General features: G+C 37.4%; 3 protein-coding genes across 4 annotated transcripts; 2 read left to right on the top strand and 1 right to left on the bottom strand.

The window, feature by feature from the left end:
* Window positions 1-2,920: 2,920 nt before the first annotated feature.
* LOC113754257 (E3 ubiquitin-protein ligase AIRP2-like) lies at window positions 2,921-5,530 on the bottom strand. The gene is made up of 5 exons (XM_027298624.1): window positions 5,427-5,530; window positions 4,454-4,601; window positions 4,238-4,304; window positions 3,923-4,141; window positions 2,921-3,854 (listed from the first exon to the last, which is right to left on the bottom strand). Exons 1-5 carry the CDS (start codon window positions 5,507-5,509, stop codon window positions 3,640-3,642), a joined length of 732 nt encoding a protein of 243 aa, XP_027154425.1. The 5' UTR covers window positions 5,510-5,530; the 3' UTR covers window positions 2,921-3,639.
* Window positions 5,531-8,375: 2,845 nt separating this feature from the next.
* On the top strand, window positions 8,376-14,893 carry LOC113754148 (probable LRR receptor-like serine/threonine-protein kinase At1g67720). 2 transcript variants are annotated; one of them, XM_027298499.1, is made up of 15 exons: window positions 8,376-8,521; window positions 8,732-9,269; window positions 9,411-9,919; window positions 10,032-10,164; window positions 10,607-10,678; window positions 10,754-10,822; window positions 10,922-10,993; window positions 11,174-11,242; window positions 11,377-11,549; window positions 11,638-11,891; window positions 12,427-12,553; window positions 12,646-12,711; window positions 12,784-12,970; window positions 13,062-13,194; window positions 14,314-14,893. In XM_027298499.1, exons 1-15 carry the CDS (start codon window positions 8,452-8,454, stop codon window positions 14,629-14,631), a joined length of 2,790 nt encoding a protein of 929 aa, XP_027154300.1. In that variant the 5' UTR covers window positions 8,376-8,451; the 3' UTR covers window positions 14,632-14,893. The 2 variants fall into 2 exon arrangements, with proteins under 2 accessions (XP_027154300.1, XP_027154302.1); XM_027298501.1 differs by having other exon boundaries at window positions 8,786-9,269.
* A 3,104-nt stretch (window positions 14,894-17,997) lies between these two features.
* On the top strand, window positions 17,998-20,858 carry LOC113753080 (E3 ubiquitin-protein ligase AIRP2-like). Its single transcript, XM_027297163.1, has 5 exons — window positions 17,998-18,487; window positions 19,429-19,591; window positions 19,876-19,942; window positions 20,041-20,275; window positions 20,404-20,858. Exons 1-5 carry the CDS (start codon window positions 18,399-18,401, stop codon window positions 20,612-20,614), a joined length of 765 nt encoding a protein of 254 aa, XP_027152964.1. The 5' UTR covers window positions 17,998-18,398; the 3' UTR covers window positions 20,615-20,858.
* Window positions 20,859-21,027: the final 169 nt, after the last annotated feature.

A 21,027-nucleotide genomic window follows, 5' to 3' on the forward strand; every position in this document is an offset into this window, starting at 1 on the left:
TAATCTGCATCGCAAAAAATAAAATAAATCCACAGTGCAACCACAAAAAAAAAAAGAAGATGAATTAGATACAGGACCAGCGGTGTGGGAGAGATTATTTGTGTTACTAGTCCTTTCGCTTGGTGGTCACTACAAAGCATTTTAAATCTTGGTGGTGTTTGCCACCAAATTGCCGTTATATGTGGCTTTTTTTGATGGAGTTTCTACTCCCATCGACTCCACTTCCCTCTAGATTATGATAGATTAGCTTATAAGAATATTACTATTGTGACAAAAAAACAAAAAAAAAAAAGTAGGAGAGACTGGTCTTGAGTCAACTTTTGTACTCGTATGAATTAGGTCCCAGACTTATGAGAAAATTTCAACGTGGAGTTTTCAGTTTTTACGTTTTGAGAGTGGGGCAGAAGGGGGAGCTGTGATCTGAAAAGCCACTTGTTAATGGCTATAAAAGGGAAATGCCCACTAACAAGTGCCCCTTTACGTTAAAAAAAGACAACTATTTGGTGAACCCAAAAAAAAGAAAGAAGAAGAAGAAGAAAATGAAGATGAGACGATGAGCATGATTGGTTATTAACAATTTGGGAGGATGAACTCCTTTCAAGTGGACTCCTCCTTTTCTTTAATTTTATCAAAAGCAAGAATTTTTGCATCCCCAAACTTAGGTCTTAGGCCTTTTTTTCTAATCTTCCTTCCTCTCCCTCTTGCGACGCTCGCTCGTGTTATTTTCCTTGCCTATTTATTCTTCTCAATCCTTCCCTAAGGGGGGGGGGGGGGGCCTTTTTAGTCCCTAGTTACCGCAAGCACATAATTTGATTCTCAATGGCAACACCATCACTATTTATTCCAACACAAGAATATGCGACGGAATGAAGAGTGAGAGATGCGGTCTCTCTCCAAAGTGAAACTTTCTGCTCTTCTCTTGGCTGCGTTTGGTTCTTCGGCTCTTCATCAAAATCGAAATTGCCAATTTTAAAAAAAAAAAAGAAAAACATCGATGTGGAGGTTCGAAAGGGACTCCTCTTCTTCTTCTATTATATGTATTTATATTTAAGTGTCATCAAACAAAGACTATTGGAGTTGGAGGGGTATGCGGCAGTGCGAGAGCGACGTCTTTCAAAGCATCATTACGTGCATCTCGGCCCCGCTGCTGTCTTTTTTTTGCCCTTTATTTTACCTGCAGACGTTGACGGTTCAAAGAAGAACCAAACCAAACCAACCAACCAACCATGGACTGGAGTGGATTAATTTAGGATGGGTTCTAAACTCCTGTAGTATGTTGGAAATTAAATTTTTTTGAATTCATAACAAGAAAATTTTCAAAATTTTTTTTTAAAATTTATTTTCAAAAAGGTTGGGGTTAAATTTTTAATGCGGGTTTTCTCATGTATCCACTTTGTGTTCTATTTTTTGAGCCGTATGTCAACTGTCATCTCCAATTACGGACAAGGGGCACAAACGGTTTCAGATGCAACCGTTTGTGGCAGTTTGTACATTTTCCAACAGCGCGTAACATTTGTTGCATATCGCGTAACTTTTTTTACACACGGAATAACTTTAGAATAAATTTTTGTGAATCCCACACATAGCGTGAAAATCGAGTTACATGCTGTAATCTGAATCGCACAAATTTTTGAGGCCACATGGTGACCGTGAAGCTTCAGGAGGAACGGTTGTCTCTGTAATCTGACAACAGTTCCTGCCCCGTTTCCTCCAATTACAACTGTTACTAACTTTCCATTTTCGTCGTCTTATACAGCTGGCCAAATTTGAGGAGTTGATGGATGCAAAATGTTAGTCTTTTCCTGTCGTCGTCCGTACACCTACTTCATGCTAAATTATTACACTACATAATTCCACACATTCCCGTCAGCCACCGTTAAAATACATTTCAGATGTTATATTTTTAAATGGGCAAAAAATCTCAACGGCCACTAAACTATTGGTTAGATCATGTTTTGCCCATCAAACTATTTTTCGTTAGTAATTGGCCACTAAACAACTTAATCAGTAAATCCGTGACCATTTAGTCGATAATTGCTTTTAATTTGTGAAATTAGCTATACATGTGGCAAAATTCAGGGTAATTTTGTCCAACAATTAAGCGACCCTATTTCATAGATTAATTGCTAATTTTATAGATTAAGAGCAATTATCGACTAAATGGTCACAAGTTTACTGATTAAGTTGTTTAGTGGCCAATTACTGACGAAAAATAGTTTGATGGCCAAAACATGATCCGACCAATAGTTTAGTGGCCGCTGAGATTTTTTACCCTTTTTAAATATATAAAAATTAATTTAAAAAATAAATAAATATAAAAAAAAGATAATATTAAATAAAAAATATATATATAAGAGAAGATAATAATTATTAATATAAATAAATAGTACTTTTGCAAAAAAAACTAGCACCAAAAACCCCTCTCAATTAGCCAAACCTATAGATGAATTGGACCTTTTACTTATTTAAGCATAGATGATAAATTAACGATACCATGTTGCCCTTGGAGTAATTAAGTTATAGAGAGAGGGGAGGATTGGGTTGGATGTTAAGGTGGAAAGAATTGTAAGTAAAAGATTTGAGTTTAAAACTTCTCGTGTACAAATAAAAAAAAAGTCGTAGAGAGAAAGAAGAAAAAAAATAAAATAAAAAAGAAAAGAAAAAGAAGAAGAAGGAGAAGAAAGTGAGCATTCAAACCCAAAATAATCATTGGCCTCGTGTGGATCTTTTCACAGTGTTCACTTAAACGGGCTACAGATAGATAGGTAGATAGATACTTCCCTCCATTTTGGCCCTTTAGTTATGGTTTCATCTCGTTTCACAAATTCGGCGGTCTATATGTGCTCTTGATGCAATACTCCCATAGATAGGGATACATATATATATATATATGGACCAAAGCCACATACAGATCTGACTGAGCCTGATATGACTGCATCCTTTTTTTTTTTTTTTTGGGTCTTCCATAAATCGACCATCCAACAAGAAAAAGGCCAAAAAAAGGCGAAGACACTACTTACAAGTCTATAACACTACTGGCAGAGAAACGGAGGATGTTTTTGGCACGGTCACAAGTCCATCTCTATTCTCTACCAGCCGCACGCTTCTCACTGAAGATGATGATGATAGTAGTAAAATTAGCACTACTGAGCGCTTGTTTCAGAATTTAATGTCAAAAAGTTTTTCATTGTATCCATGCAGCAGCAGCAGCAGCCACAATATTCCTTGACCAAAGTAGCACTAACGCATGATCTTTCAATTCTTATACTGTTTTGTCAGGTCCACATGCCGAGCAAAGCGAATGCATTTCCCAATATGTATCATTCACTTTCCAGAATCAGGTAAAATGATTACGGGGATGAGACAACAAGGATGATTTATTGTCTACTCGTTCATTCTTCCAAACATATGTTTTCGAGTGCCACACGTCAACTGCAACAGGTCATAGCACCACAAACCAATTGAGGTCAACTAATTCATTGCTGACTCACAGTAGTATCTTTTCATGTTTTTGGCTGTCAATTAGTCTATGGTGCAAGGCCTCAGGCTTTGAGCTGAGATGCTCCAAACTCAATATAGCAAGCGGCAGTAAATTCAAACTGCGCATTCATCAGGAGATGAAGTCCGCTTCTCTGTGAGTTAAACCATGTAATCAAAAGACAGATAACCGTTGTCCGGCACCGTCACCGGGAGTGGCAGTTTCTCCATGTAAAGGTAGAACTGCCTCAAATTCTCTTTTGCAAGGGTAATGGTATCCACAACATCACAGTTGCCCATCAGAATCCACAAGTCTCCAGAGCTCACTCTCTTCAAGCTGCCCCGGCAAAAAGGGCAGGATGGAGATCGAACCAACCTAAGTCGAGAATAGAAATGAGTGAATTTTGTCGGCAATTTCTTTTCCAAAGCATAATGGAAATTTGAGAATCGTACGATAGACACATGGAGTGGCCACAATAGGGCAAGACAACCTGGGAACCTGTTTCCAAGCATATGCCACATTCATCGTCTCTTTGTGGACCTTTATGAGTTGCTTCCGTCTCCTCATCGCTTAAGACGTCAGAGCATTGCGCTCTTTTGTACCTGTCCTCCATCAATTCCTTCAAAGCTCCCTCAAGTTGCTTCAAGGAGGGATAAATAACAGCTGGAACAATTTGCAATGCGGGTTAGGTTGTATTAGATGAATTTGAGGGGTAGTCAAGTAAGATATGAATTGTGGAAGAAATGAAAGAATAAAGACCATAGAATTCTCTCAAGCTGGCTCTCCTCTCTTGTGAGGATATCTTTGGCATACCATCCACATATACCTGAACATCAAATTACAGAGGATATTTTTCAGATTCTTATGGTGAGATTGAAGAGCGTGAGAAAATGAGCTTGAAGATTATCCGGGAAACAGAGAACTTGTCAATGACATTTAGAGGTAACCGTAATTAATTAAGAATATGAACCTCACCTTATACACAAGTATGTGAAAGAGGCCTAAACACCTTGGTAGGCAGTCCATCCACTCTGTCAGAAAAAGCAGCAACGCAGCAAGAGGGCTGTACGAGACTTTCATCTGAAAACATCCCTGACCTGAATCTCGTGGGAGAGCAGCTGCCCTGCAAATGGATAGAAATCCAACCCATTATTAATCAAATGCTATTCTAGTTGCATGCGTTTAGAAAAGATCATTACAACATGTAATGGTCAGGAAAAAGAAAAGAACAAAAGTTCAGCATTCAAGAACACAGTATTGGAGCAAAGTTGAATAAGATTAAGCACATGAATAACATAATGATTACGAAGTAATATCATTCAGAATCTTTTAACTTCGTTTATGGACATGTGCTAGGCATGAAAACATAATTATCAATTTCTTTATTGACGAAGACAAAGAAAAATGCAAAAAGGAGGGGCAAAAAACGTTGATCCTTTTTTTTTTTTGGTGTACAGTGAAGGGTGGAAACACCACATACATCCTGACCCAATAATCTTTTGAGATTAGTTAACCCGGGAGCGAGACACCTTCCCATTTTAGCTAAAATGGTCCACACACCACGCTATAGAAATTGATCTCAATTAGCATTACTTACCATTTTCTTCCAGATAAAATGCTATTAACACAAATGCACATTTTTAATTTACCGACTTTAGATTCTCAAACGTACAAGCTCAGACCAACCAGCCAGTAAAAGTCTATGATCATGTTCATCCAACTGCCGCCACCCAGCTTTAACTATAAGGAGTTGAATTTTACAAGAGATTATAATTGATCATCTGAACATATCATGGTGGAAAATGCAAGTGAACATCAAAATATTAAAGCTCCAGGAAAAACTATATGACATTATCTATCCCAAAAGTTACCGAGTATCATAAAAGAAAAAGGACAAAAGAACTTGCTTTATAAATGAAGGGACAATCTTCTAACTAGAAAGGCTTACAGATAATTGGCATGTTGGATGTCAGCTTCAAGGGCTTTGATGGAATCTCCGAAAGAAGATTTCTGAGGCTTATTTTGCCACATTCCACTTGATCCTAACCTTTTGAGCTTTTTGATGGGGAAAAAAAAAGAAAAAGAAGAAGAAGAAGAAGAAGAGAACCAAAATACTACCAAAAAAAGGAGCTTTTTCTGAAGAGCCTTTTATAAAGAGCCCACAAAAGGTTTGCTGCTTAGTTGCGTAACCTTTTCTTCTCCAAGAAAAGGAAAGGATATATTCTATTCTAAGTTGCGTCTCCAACGTTGCCTTGGTTTGCTGCTTCTTCAGTTACTCGGATGCTAATTGTGCTTTCGGCAGTGCAATTATTCCTTGTTTCCAAGCCTGATTTTTCTTGCAATTTTGATCATCTTAAGATTTTGCGGTGGTAAATCATGGTTCTTGCTAATGCGGACTAAATTAATGGCTTGGTTGTGGTAATAATGTGGTCAAAGACAATCCCACATGATTCTAAAACCAAAATACAAAATAAATTCGATGAATAAGAAAAGGTCAAGGGGTTCTTGATTTCGTATGCCGTTCAACTAGACCTTATATAGATCAGACAATCATATTGGGGGAGCTCCGCATTTGAAATTCTCTTATATCATCAAATTCTACTGCAAGTCCCAGGTCAAGTTTTATTATGGAGTTAAAAAAAAACACGTTGAAGGCTTAATGCCTATAATCTACAACGATACAACCACAATATTAATTCACCCCTTAAGCAAGGAACTAGATATATACTGTTAAGTAAAGTTTCGAGTTCCAAATAATGTTGGGAGGGTCATCCCCTTAAACAGCGTATGACTCCGGATTAACGGGGGATTCAATGCGGACATAGAGGTTTACAAAGCAAAACAGAAAAGAGATACAATTGCAATATTAATCAATCTGCTGGTACATCTTATCGTGCTTTTTAGTTGGTTCTGCTCAAGTGTAGTGCTTTCTCGTTTGGAACCTTTATAGCTAGTTTGGGAGGAAGGAAATGAATAGAAAAGAAAGGTTTTGAAAGGGTAATAAACTTTTTCCATCGTTTGAAAGCAAAAATGAGAAGTAAAAGAAAAGATTTGGAAAGATTTCACTTCTCCATGTGTCTCGAAAAACTTTCTGTCCAAAGTCGGGCGGGGAAGGAAGGAAGACACGGAGCTTTAAGTGAATTTTTTAATATAACAATATTGCCCTTAAAATCATGATACAAAAAATTTTAATTTCTAATTAATGAGTCTCTCATTACTTAATTCACATTTGTTTACAAAAAGGGCAAATTTGTAAAGTAACTTATTTGAGTATCTTTTCTTTTCATTGTCTTCAACTCTCAAACAAAAAATATCACTTATGACCTTTTCTTTCTTAAAGCTCCGACAACTTAGATAGAAACTTAATCCTTTCCCATTCTTTTTCTCTTTTCTAACTTCACCTTTGTTTCTGTTCTTTTCTATTCTAAACTCCCAAACTACCTATACTCTCCATTGGTTCACTTCTTGATGTAGGTAGTGCAACAGGCCCATTTGCCGTGCGATAATGGTGGATATTGTTAGGCCTTTTAATCTTTCTGTGGGCCGGCCACGTTTGATAAAAGAGATGGAATTGAGGTGGACATTGTTAGGCCCTTTATTCTTTCTATGGGCCAAACAGGTTGCATAAGGCAACGGGCTTAGGTTCGAATTGATACTCAATTACTGTCAATTTTAATCCGTCTCCTAATCCATTCGAACATTTTCCTAATGCTAGAACAACCTATTCTTTGACAATTTACCGCATTGCACCCTGAAAATCCTTGGGCCCTGTATAATTCTACCATGAAATTCTTCCCCGGCTTAGGAATTGTCATCTGATCCTTTTGATAAGAAAACAAACGCTAATAAAACACATTCTAGTTGTATTTTTATGATGTAGACATTGAACGCACGATAGAATCCACATTGTTCTGATGGAGTTGGGATCCAATTGGCAATCACGAATCCCACATTATTGTTCCTAAACAGGAGGGGCAACATCTCGCTCTTCCTAAGTCCTAACCCTACAAAGGTTGAAGACAAGTTGGGTCTAAAGTGACAAGAAAAGAGGATTTGTTGTTATCGAAAAGCAAAAGGATAAAGCAAGAAGTTTTCTTTTCCTTGCTTTTGAGATTCTCTGCATGCCTTGCCTTGGAGTTACCTTCCTTTTTCCAGATATAATAATAGCAAAATAATCAATTGGACCTACTTTCTTTTACCCAGATATAATAACAAAATACTCCAATCAAGAAGTACAGTTCTATAATTCTGCCAAACGCCGTAATAACCTGCTACCCCCCACATGCAAAGACTGAGCAGTAGAATAATTCACATGCATCGTCCAATACATAGATAGAAGTGAACAGCCGCTTGTCAGGACCCACTGATGGTTGGTTTGTCAAATTTATGTCCTCGTTGCCATTCACACTCAACCCAGGCAAAGGAAACACAAAGAAATGAAGGATATTTTCTTGCTTTCATGCTTTATGGTGGGACTTGGACACTAATAATCTAAGCTTCTTTTCCAAAGCAAGAAAAGGTGAGCGAGCTTTAAAATGAAGCTAGAATTCTTTTCCTAGGGAAAAAGCAGACATCTCAAATCAAACAGAACATCCGAACGTGGCTCAACATTGCCCAAGCTCACTAATCAGAAATGATTAAAAAAAAAAAAGAAAATTTTATGCTGAAGTGAAGTAAAATTTTGGGTAAAGCAAGTTTATGCTGAAGTAAGTAGACAGTACTGAGTTTGTTTGGATAAGAGTTTATTTGGATGATTTATTTGAGATATTTACTGTAGCACTTTTTGTGATGTGATGTATGTGAGATAAAAAGGTGATTGGGAAAATAAAAAGGTGATTGGGATTTGTGAGAATAAATTAAGCAAACCAAATTCTCTCTATCCAAACAAATTTAGTGTCTTTCTTGGATACACAAGCAGCACTAAGTGCTAAATGCTTCCAGCAGTCAGTAGTCTCTCTTCTTCTTGATCTTCAATGGGATCTGCTTTACAATTCATTCTTTTCTTTGTTTGCTTAACTCCAGCAATCGTGTGCCAGGTTACAGGTATGCCCTCCTTTGCGTCTATATATTCCTCAGATTAATTTTATACGTGATATGTCTCGGAGAATGAATCCCAGAAATATAAGTTACTCCATTTGTAATAAAAAAAGTAGCATCATACTACGTAGATAGATTCGAGAACAAGACTTTATCAGATAAAGAAATAAGGATTCTAGGAAGCTTAACTTATCGATTAGCAAATTCAACATGCAGAATTCATTAGTATAGATTGTGGAGGCGACAAAAGTTTCACTGATCCCAGTACAGGCTTAGTATGGAACTCGGATACTGGAATTATGGCTCATGGAAAATCGGTGGAAGTGAAAAACACAAATGGAAACCCGCTCCAGTACAGCACAAGGAGAGAGTTTCCTATAGACAACAAGAAGTATTGCTACACTTTAAAAACTGAAGAAAGAAGGCGATATATTGTTCGAGCAACATTTCTGTATGGCAGCTCTGAAACTGAGGAACCATACCCCAAATTTCAGCTTTTCTTGGATGCGACAAAGTGGTCAACTGTATCAGTGGCTGACGACTCTCGAGTATATGTTAAGGAAATGATCGTACGGGCACCTTCGTATTCCATTGATGTATGCTTGTGCTGTGCAACCACGGGATTTCCATTCATCTCCACTATTGAGCTGAGGCCGCTGAATCTATCGATGTATGCCACAGACTATGAAGATGATTTCTACTTAAAAGTGGCAGCAAGAGTCAATTTTGGGGCTTTGAGCAAGGATGACATAAGGTAAGCATTCTCTGCTGTTAGCATGCATACCTTTTCAGCTTTCAGGATTCGAGAGAATTGGATAGGATAGGTACCTGAACTAGAACTAGTCCTTCATTTCTGGCTAAATTCCGGATGACACCAGATGTATGATTGTCTCAGGTATCCAGATGATCCTTATGACCGCATATGGGAATCTGATCTGGCAAAGAGGCAAAACTATCTCGTAGGGGTAGCTCCTGGCACAGAAAGAATCAGCACGGCGAAGTACGTTGACACCAACACAAGGGAATACCCGCCTGTAAAAGTGATGCAAACTGCAGTTGTTGGCACAATGGGGAGGCTTAGTTACAGATTAAATCTAGAAGATTTCCCAGCTAACGCCCGAGCTTACGCCTATTTTGCAGAAATCCAAGACTTGGCAGAAAATGAAACTCGAAAATTTCGAATGGAGCAACCTTATACTGATTACAGTAATGCAATTGTGAATATAGCAGAAAATGCAAATGGCAGTTACACGCTTTACGAGCCAAGTTACATGAATGTCACACTGGATTTTGTGTTGTCATTCTCCTTTGTTGAAACCAGGGATTCCTCTCGGGGACCACTACTTAATGCCATCGAAATAAGCAGATATGTACAGATAGCTGCAAAGACGGATGACAAAGATGGTAAGATTGCAGTCGCTCCAGTTATAAATTTGTATAGTTTTAGATTGCTTTGTACCTACAAGTTTCATTGTTACTCAATTCAACTCATGACTTTGTTGCTTTATGATGGAAGTGAGCACTCTCAACGTCATTCGATCAATGTCCACAGAAAGTGATTGGACAGATGAACAAGGCGATCCTTGTATTCCAACGCCATGGGAATGGGTGAATTGCAGTGATACTGTACCACCAAGAATTACAATAATGTGAGTCCACTGAACTTGGGGGAAGATATCTTCTTAGTTTAGTTAAAACAATTCTCTGGAAAAACAAAATCCAGGATCATAACTCATTACATTCTGGAAAAAAACACAGACTAGATTTTAATGCAAACAATAAGAAGGATATCTAAGCACAATAAGTTCAACGCAACCCCAATGGACTTTCTTAGATTGGATAATGATTTGCCTAGTTATCAGCTCAAGTCTCAGCGTTCAAAAGTTTATAAGCATATCCAAATCACTGGTGAAACCCAGATCTAAAACTCAATAATAAGGCTCGATGAAATACAGGACAGGAAATTTTTGTAGGCAGTATGGGCATTTCTTTTGATATTTGACTCCATTAATATTCAAAAAAACATACTGGTTTGTATTCGTGAATGAATGCATGTGATGCAGGATCTTATGTAACTCATCTTCTGAACAGCTTCCTTTCAGGTAAGAATGTTAAAGGTGAAATTCCGTCAGACCTCAAGAACATGGAAGGCCTGACAGAGTTGTAAGTATAACAAAAACACTTAACTTAGTATCTGCTTGTACTTCAGTTAAAATGGTTTCTTTTTTACTCCTGAAGATGGCTGGATGGCAACTTTTTCACTGGTCCTATCCCTGATCTGAGTAACCTTGTCAATCTTAAAATTCTGTAAGCTCAACGCTGCCTCTCTCATTGACCAGTATTTAAAAAACAGTGTTTAATCCCAACCATGCATGACCACCATCGCCTTTTGGACAATATTTGCAGGCATTTTGAGAACAACAAGCTGACAGGTCCAGTACCTTCTTATATTGGAAGTTTGCCAAGTTTGAAAGAAATGTAGGTCGTGATATGGATAACTTTATTTTTACTGTCTCCAATTATGCAACATAAGCGTATTAACATCTAGTATAGAGGATCCATAGACTTTCTTTAAATATATATTCTGTTTTTCAAAAGATGAACTGTATGCAGACTAACATAGTAAATTTGAAACAATTTTGTGCCTGTACGTGGCAGATATGTCCAGAACAACTCCTTGAGTGGGGAAATACCTGCATCATTGTTGACAGGAAAACAAATTTTTAGGTGAGTATACTTATAACTAACAATGTAGGAAATATGAAGGCAAACAAATTAGGCTATTGCAGATTATGAAAACTGAAAAGATTATTAGTTTGTAGCTCAATTCCCTACTCAAAATATGTGCTTCTTTCTCACAGATACGAAGGCAATGCTCATTTAAGACGGGGGGAAAAGAGCAAGAGGCATTACAAATTGGTGCTTGGAATTTCAGTTGGGTTGCTAGCAATTCTTTTTGTCCTTTTCATGGGAAGCTTACTTCTACTACGTTACATTAGAGTAAAAAGATCTTATCACAAATTTGACGATAAAGGTATGTGGCCTTACAGTTTTGTTAATCACAGTTCTTGAGATAGCTAATCATGATTTTGACATAATGCTGAAATTTTTTTTCGGGCCAGGTAATTCTTTGCGAAATAGCACCAAGCCATCGACTCACTACTCAATTACACGGGGTGGGTCTCTAATGGATGAAAGGGTGGCGTGCTATTTTTCCTCAACTGAAATTGAAGAAGCAACCGATAGGTTCTCAAGGAAAATTGGAAAAGGAAGTTTTGGACCAGTATATTATGGGAAACTGAAGGATGGAAAGGAGGTAGCAGTCAAGATCATGGCTGATTCGTCAAGTCATGGGACCAGACAATTTGTTACCGAGGTAGTTCGCAAATCCAATTGGCATAAACTGACAGAATAATCTAATGCCAATGTTATATGATTTAAGAAGTTGCACATAGTTTACAAGCTAAGCCAATTAGAAGTTATATTTTTCTTGCTCGCACCACATTTGAATCCTATCGTAAGATGACTCAATTTTTTCCCACTTGAATAATGAGCCATCTTCACAGTATTAAGTTGGGGCATGATTTGTTATAGTGGTTGAGCTCTCTCTTCTGCACTTGTAACATAATCCAACTCTTTGTAAATCCATATCCTAGTAAAATTTTGTCTTCTGACCCTGTTAAAAGAGGACCACAACTCTATGCAGGAAAAATCATTCTCAGGTTATTAGATGGATTCATATTTAGGGTAATGTAACAGCTCTTCCACTCTATATAGATAATTGAGAGTAATGAAGCAATTTGTGTCATTGCCGTATGCAACTAGATTCTAGTTATATGTTTCTTCATAAACTCAAAATTATTTGAATGATTTATATCAGTCCAACAACTAACTAGATAATGTAATTACAGGTTGCCCTCTTGTCAAGGATCCATCATCGAAACTTGGTTCCATTAATAGGATACTGTGAGGAAGAACACCAGCGCATGCTTGTCTATGAATACATGCACAATGGAACCTTGCGGGATCATATAAATGGTCTTCAACTACACCTGTATAATATTTAGTCTTTCTTTCATCACTTCATCTCTTGAAACAATTACCAATGCCAGAGAATAACCTGCTGACAGGTTCTGACCACGAGAAGCATTTAGACTGGTTAGCACGTCTTCAGATTGCAGAAGATGCAGCTAAAGGTGGTAACCTCTCTCTTGTTTATCTGCAGTTGATTTGGGGGTGCATGGTGACTCTAATTCAGCTTTCTGTAGGACTTGAGTATTTACACACTGGATGCAACCCCACAATTATTCATCGGGATGTGAAAACAAGCAATATTCTTCTAGACAACAATATGAGAGCTAAAGTATCTGACTTTGGACTTTCAAGGCAAGCTGAAGAAGATTTAACACATATATCCAGTGTGGCACGAGGAACAGTAGGGTACCTTGATCCTGAGTAAGCCGTCCTTATCATGAGTTTGCATCTTAATTAAGAGCTTCCGTTGTCTCAGTAATCACTGAAAATTTTTCTCATCTACACGATACAGGTACTATGCAAATCAGCAATTAACAGAAAAAAGTGATGTTTACAGTTTTGGTGTTGTTCTTTTGGAACTCATCTCTGGAAGGAAGCCCGTTTCATTCGAGGAATATGGAACTGAATGGAGCATTGTCCACTGGGTACGGTTTTCCTACAATTTCTTTTACCAGAAACTATCTTTTTCTTTTGTTAATTTTATCTGTTATACTGCAGTATTGAGACCTTTGTGTCATAGTATTAAAGTTGACACTAAATCTTCCCTAAAACATATTTGCTGCAAATGTGGAATATAAAGAATAAACGGTGCATCTCTTGTAACAATCTGTAAAAACTTCTGTCCATTCATTATAAAGAGTGAGTATTCTCTAATAGGAATGTTTTTAAAGTGTTAACATAATATGCAGTAAACAATGAGGATAATGCAACATCCAAGTACAAAAAGATGTGCCAGCTTTTGCTTTTGCTTTTCCAAACATTTGCTCTAGAATACTGCATATCAAGGGCTTCAGATGTTAAAATACGGTCTATGACGGGAAGATGGTGAGTTGACACCATTTTTTTTTTCCTTTCGTGTAGATTATGTGATCAAAGGCAATAGAACAAATGTTCTCTGGTGCTCACAAAACTTAGAAATCGGGGCAGGGAAACAGAACATCTTTATCAACCAAAGGCCTAAAAGGTTTAGACAAGTCAGAGCTGGCATTCCAAAAGTCTGATGAATTAAAAACAGAAGGGAAAGGATTTAAATGAAGATACTGAGATAAAAATATCATTTTGTCCACTCAAATTTTATTGGAAAATTCTTCTTGCTCTAAACGAAGTTGATCAGGCATTAGATTTCCATGTATTCATTTTGTTTTCAACCGGAGGCACCTCTACAAACATAAATAGAACTGCTACAGACTAGGAGATCTAGTGATATCAACCAACGAGACAAAATGTGAGTTATTCTATTGTCATAGGACCAGTCTTCGGCAAAGCTGGTATGTTGATACCTCCCTAGCAAACAGACAGCAACTTTTCCCTAGGCGGTTCCTTTAATAATTTGGTTCGAGCGTGGTAGATTTCCGAGGACCACTTGATGAACAAGATGGCCTAATCTTGCTTTTCACGATCTGCCTACATTCAAAGCCGTATTTTTAGTATCGCCATCTTATTAATCACTTCAAAGAAAGATCCATTGTTACAATAAAAGAGGCTAAAATACTGCTTATGGACTCTATGTTGATCATTTTACAATTTACATTGTTCTTTTGCAGGCAAGGTCGTTGGTTCGAAAAGGAGATGTGATTAGCATTGTAGATTCTACATTATTAGGAATGGTAAAAATGGAATCTGTGTGGAGAATAGCAGAAGTTGCAATCCAGTGTGTGGAACAGCATAGTTCTTCACGGCCAAGAATGCAGGGAATCATATTGGCCATACAAGACGCAATCAAGATTGAAAAAGGAACTGATAAACTATCTTCAGCAGGAAGTTCAAAAGGACAATCTTCAAGGAAAACACTGTTAACAAGCTTTCTTGATATCGAAAGCCCAGACCTTTCTAAGGATTCCCTTGTCCCATCTGCTAGATAGAGGAGTGACAGTCTCAACACACTTAACTATCTGTATTTAGACTGGTATAGAGTTCATTGTGTTTTTTCTTTGTTCCCCCTTTTCTCCTGTCAAAAGTAAATCAAAGATGCGTCTGTATTACTGAGCTTTCTATAGCTGACAGGTTTAGGTTAAGAGTAACAGAAGAATAGAATACACGTTTCCATCTTCATTGGAACTTAAGGTCTTGTTGTAAAGCTAATTTATGACCGTGGATGATGTGTTATAGCATAAGCTTAACTAACATCTTCTTGAACTTCACAAGATGGCGAAACACCTTCCACGGGCATCAATATGATCAAGCAGTCCTTTTAAGCTTTTGTTCTGAACATCTGGTAGGTGGCTTTCAAGAAATATGAGCAGCATTGTCAGGTTTCTTCTCGAGGGACGCAGGTATATTTGTTGAATACATAAGTTGCTATACTTTTTACACAATTTGGTATATACGGATGAAATTGACACACTACTTTTAACCAACAAAGAAACCCAAATTCACGAGTATAACAAAACAACGTAAGTGTAACCTGAAACATGTACCAAATATAAAACTCGAACATGATTACACCTAACAGTTTCGATTCCCCTTATGAAGTCTTCCCATTTTTTTTTGTTTTTCGGGACAGCCACCCGAATTATGATTTCTCTACGTTTAGTAGTTAAAAGCATATAATTGCAGGCTTTCAATTTCTTAAATATGACATATGGAACCGAGGCACAATTGTATACGTAATGTTGCTCTGTTCAAGAAAACCAGGTTCGACCTTTATCCCTCTTCCATTAATTAAAGCGGCCAGAAAAAGCCAGTGAGGATTTTATGTGATGCTGGATTAAAAAAACTAAAAATGGCCAAATAGGGGTCCTAGGATAAGTTCATCTGGGCAAGGGCAGGGGCGCATGGCATGGAAAATAGGAAATCATAATAGCAAAAAATGCGGGAGACAGAGCCAACCACTCTACCTAGAGCTTTGTACCCCGTTGTGGATTGTGGACCCCGTCAATCTGCTCCAGCTACAGTTTCATCAAATTCTTTTTGAGGACAAACTCTTCCTTGATTTGCCATTTCCGCCATTTCTCGCTCGGCTGGTTTGGTGGTAGGATGGGAAAAAGTAACTTCTTCACGCGTGTACATGTTCATGGATGATAATTTCAGTGGGTGCTGAGTCAAAAAAAAGATATCATAAATAATATATGTTTCTTCGAATTAATAATAGGTTTTTTCACATATTCTCTTTTAACGGCGGTGTAAATGAGTCGAGCTTAATTGAATAACTCGCATGTTTATTTGGACAAAGTTCAATATTGAACTCGCATTGATCGAATTCGAGTTTTAGTGTAAATGAGTCGAGCTTAATTGAATAACTCGCATGTTTATTTGGACAAAGTTCAATATCGAACTCGCATTGATCGAATTCGAGTTTTAGTTTGAACAGTTCAAACTATTTGACAAGTTGAGTTCGATTAGACTCGATTGGACTCGTTGAGCATGAGTTTGGACTCAAGTAATATAAAGGAAATCAAATTCAAATCCAAAATTTTTAACTCGAATCGAGTTCAAATAATATATTATTCGAACTCAATTCGACTCAATTGTAATATCTACTCTTTAACCTCTTTCGTGCTGATTATTTACTATTGTCTATTATTTTATTCAAAATTAAACAAATATTCATCCTTCGACTACTTTCTTGATGATCCCATAAACAGTGAAATGGATGTAAAGAAATCGACTTCCAATCGAAATGCCCATCACCTCCAATTTCTCAAAATTCCCTTCCTTCCAGAGTGCTCAAGACTCCCAAATTGCCAACCATGACCAACCCCCGGCACCAGAAAGCTGATCAAGAATCCTTTTTCTTTGTGTTTTTTTTGGCAGCCGATGATGCCTACATATTTGGTAGTATATGCTAAACGATGATCCAACGAAGCTGCCCGATCTCACTAAAGTCCCACATCATTGGTAGGCTCCAAATAAGCACATTAACAGAAGCAGAGCAAAGTGGGATGGGGCATAGTAGCTAGGGAGCATGAAGGTAAACTAATAGCAGCATGGAAAGGGCCCAGAATCTAGAAACAGGGGACACAAAGATGGAAGAGACGAAAGCAATCAGAATGGCAGCACTTATCAAGGCTAAAGAACAGATTTGGAAGAATATCGAAGTGCAGTCAGATTGCAAGGGGGATCATTGACAAAATTAATGGGGTCCCAAGCATAGGTGTAATCTTAGAGGATTTCCAGCACATGAGAGATTGGTTTTGTAAATGTTCCCTCTCCTTCGCCAGAAGGGATGGCCACCTTGTGAGTCACAAACTTCCTAAATTTGCCATTAACTTGCGTGATCAAATTGTGTGGAAGGACTCATTCCCTCTTTGGCTAAGCAATCGGGCCAAAGGCTTAGCCAAAGAAAACTTGACACCAGAATAGGAGCAGGAGTAGGTGTAGAATCTGTAGATGATGATAATTGATAAAAAAAAAAAAAAGTAGTTGCTCAATTTTTATAATTTCTCAATTTTTTAATGTCAATGAATTACTGTTATCCTTTGGTTAAATAGAAAAAAAAAAGAGAAAAAGCTCATTAACTCATCCCTTCAAAATCAGAAACTATGCAAAATCAATCCCTTCGCCTGCCTTCTTTGCCAAGGCAAAATAAGATATGGATACATTGAATAATGCACTTGGGCGTTTCCACGTGTAATTGAGGTCTAAGGGCTTGATCGCCAAACAACAAATTAATGATGTCAAATTGACACTTATATTAGACAAATCTGATCCAATAAAATTTGCATATATCCGCACGCCTCCAAAGTCGAATATGGTATAAAGAATAATAATTGTGACTTGTAACTTAACCAACATAAACAACTAGTTCACTTGACAAATTAACTATTGACTTTGACAACATAAAAATGGGAACACCTAACCTCAATTATAACCAATTTATGCTGAGGCAAATAACCAATTATCTACAACCACCCCTGCCCCTGTGTATATATATTCTTTAATTACCTCATCAACCACTCCATAATTCTGACTTCTTGAATGCGCAGCCGAATATTACTTCCTTAAATTCGTTTTTAGACTTGGGTTAGATGCACATCAGACCAATTACACCATAGTTCCAAAAAAAAAAAAAAATTATAATAAGTCCACATTGACCGAGCCATTAATATGATGATTTTTTTAAACTTTATAAGTTGGCTGTGTTCTTTTTTTTTTTTTTTCAATTAGTGTTTGGTATTTTTATATTCCATGTTCTTGTCCATTGGTTAAGGGCCCTTTGTTGGAAAGCAACTGCATAATGGTGGAACAGCATAGAGACGACAACAAAATAAAGGCATCACAACAAACCCAAAGCCAGCCCAAGTGCCCAAACTTCTCTTCGTCTTCGGAAGACTAAAGAATTTCTTAGCAACATAATCATCATTTTCTGTCTGACCAACAAAACCAAAACCTGTCATCCTCAGAGCCGCCCCTTCCCTTTATCTCAAGAAAAGATGTACTGTACTACTTCGAGAAAGTTATTCGGAGGGGTTTGAAATAGGGAAAGAGAGAGAGATTAAAAGAATTTCTGTTGCTTCCCATTCTTTTATATTCTTCTCTTGTCCTTACCTTAAGACTAAACCTTGTGGTTTTCGCAAGCTCTTTAATTTTCGTGACAGTAAGAGTTCCCTCCTCCTGTCTTTTACTCCTAACTTCCTCATTAAGAGAGAGGCCATTTCTTGATTAAATACGGAGATAGAAGCAGATAAGTATGGAGATGATGTATTATCAGCTGGGGAGGTCTTCATATCATGATTCCCTTAAAGTTCTGGAGGCTGATATACAGCACGCTAATGCTCTGTAAGCTCTCTCTTAACCTTATTTTCTTTGGGTTTTGGTTTTCTTTTTATCATTTTTGTTGTGCCCTTAGTGTAAAGGTAGGAAATTTTGCCTATTATTCATATAGTAATATTGGATATCAGACAAATATGCCTTTTACTGCTTTCCTTTCCCTTTGAACTTTTGTTGAACTATTATGCTAGTTTGGCTGGAGCCATCGTTCAATTCATCTGTCTATGCATAAATTTAGTGAAAAAGTTGAAAACTTGAAGGTCTGGTGCTATTTGTTCAATTGGTTTTTCCTTTTTTTTTTTGGTAATAATAAGAAAAGGAATGCATAATCGTTCCTTTTGATTGATGATATTTGTTTTGTACGTTAAGTATGTACCTACTTGGGTAGCTTGTTAAATAGGTTTTGGCCCATATGCAGATATGGTAGACGATACCTATAGCTAGGATTTTGGAAGTAATTATTAGGGAGTTGCTGGAGTCCTTGTATGTTTCAATTTGTTGTCCTGCTTTGTTTGTGTTTTAAGAATTTGTAGGTCTTCCTTGTGTGTTTTTGTCCTGATTTCATAATTTGTAGGTTTCTTTTGGTTATTTGATGATGGTTAGCGTATTTTATAAGGAAATTGAGGTTCTCAAGAGCTGTTTAAATCAATTGAGTTATGAAGTTTTGAAGGGCATGTTCACACTAATATTGCTAATCTCATTAAATATAAATTTGACTGTCTAAATGTGATTTTTTTTTTTTCATTTTGTTTTTCGATTTTGTTCATTTGTCTGAGCTTGGTTTTTGGTTGGAGCAGAGGTTTTATGTGACTAGGCTCCATTTATTTTCTGTGCTTGCTTTAGAAAGTTAGATATAAGCACCAGCCATGCTCTTGTTTGATTATCCTGGAGCAGTAAATTGAAACGTTTAGCTTGAAATGTGATTCTCCTTTTGAATTCTGGATTTCTAGGGCTGCTGAAATTCCTAGAGCAAAAGGCGGAGCGCGCCTTCAAATGAAGTTAGTTTACAATCACTTAGCACCTCTCTTTCTGTTCTTACTTCAATGGATGGATTGTTCCTGCACATGTCTGCTTCCAAGATATCTAAATCTTTTCCATGTACTTATCTATAAGGTTAGGACCTTCTTCTTCTTCTTCTTCTTCTTTTGTCCTTTTTTTTTTTTGGCTTTGATATGTCTTGGGAATATGGTAAGAAATGCTAGCATTTGCCTTCAGAGTTTCATTCTTTCATGTATTCCTTTCTTTCTATCACCAAAAGGCATTATATAATGTAGCAGTTGCTTAATTGAATTGAAAATTGTTAATTAGTATACCATAGGATCCTATTCCTTTCAACAATTGTGATGTAATGAAATCATGGGCTCCTTTATTCAGTTTTCCCTTCCCTTCTTTTTTAGGTTTACACAGATGGGAGACCAAGAATATCTAGACATGGAAGGAAAGCAACTGTTAATGACTTCTACGGTTTGTTGGTTCAACTATTTGTTTTATTATTCTCACAAGAGAGAAATTTATTGGGTTAATATCTTATGTTTTCCTTACCTGTTGTGTTTTTATATCAGCAATTATACTACCATCACTGCAGCGACTTCATGGAGACTTAGTAGAGGTTGATGATGCAACAGAAAGGAATTGTGCCCTTAAAAACATTGGCAAGAAACGACTGGAAGGCGGTACTGGATTTACCAACTTTGACTTGGAGAGGGAAGATGAATGTGGAATCTGCTTAGAGCCGTGTACCAAAATGGTGTTGCCTAACTGCTGTCATGCTATGTGCATCAATTGCTACCGCGATTGGTAATTACAGCATTCTCTTCTATTATGCTCTTGTTTCTCCTTGAAAGCTAGTACATTTCACCCTGCATTCCCTCAACTGAAAAGAAAATTCTAGTCACCCCGTTGTTAATTTGTTTATCCACTTGCAGGAACACTAGGTCTGAATCTTGCCCGTTTTGTCGTGGTAGCATAAAGAGAGTCAAGTCGAGAGATTTATGGGTTCTTACCTGCAGTGATGATGTAGTCGACGCGGATACCGTCTCGAAAGAAGACTTGTTGCGTTTCTATCTGTACATTAACAGCCTGCCCAAGGACTCCCCTGATGCTCTATTCTTGATGTATTACGAGTATTTAATATGATTTGATGAAGCAAACTTGGAGAGCAACCCTGTACATGTAGAATAGGCAGACCATCAAACTGTAAATAGAGTCTGGAAACAGGAATTCTCTTAGTTTCACATCAAAATAACCACCACTTTATTTTGGTTGTGGTGTTGTGTAGGATGCGTTAAACGATATTTAGTTGTTTATTTTCTGATGCTCTGTCTTCACTTGTGATTCACGAATTAGGAAAAACATAGGCTTGTTGTTTGTTTGTATTGGAGTCGCCAAAGGCCTAAAAGCATATGTCCTTTATGGTAGTTATTAGTCAGCTGTTTGGAAGCTTCAGGACTAGTGTGGTGTGGGACAACCGTTCCTGGCAGTTGACGGCCATGATTTGGCCAAAAAATTTTGTGCGGTTCAGATTACATCTTGTAACTCGATTTTCACGC

The sequence above is a fragment of the Coffea eugenioides genome, chromosome 11 (assembly GCF_003713205.1).
Source record: "Coffea eugenioides isolate CCC68of chromosome 11, Ceug_1.0, whole genome shotgun sequence".
In the NCBI taxonomy this organism is placed as follows: Eukaryota; Viridiplantae; Streptophyta; class Magnoliopsida; order Gentianales; family Rubiaceae; genus Coffea; species Coffea eugenioides.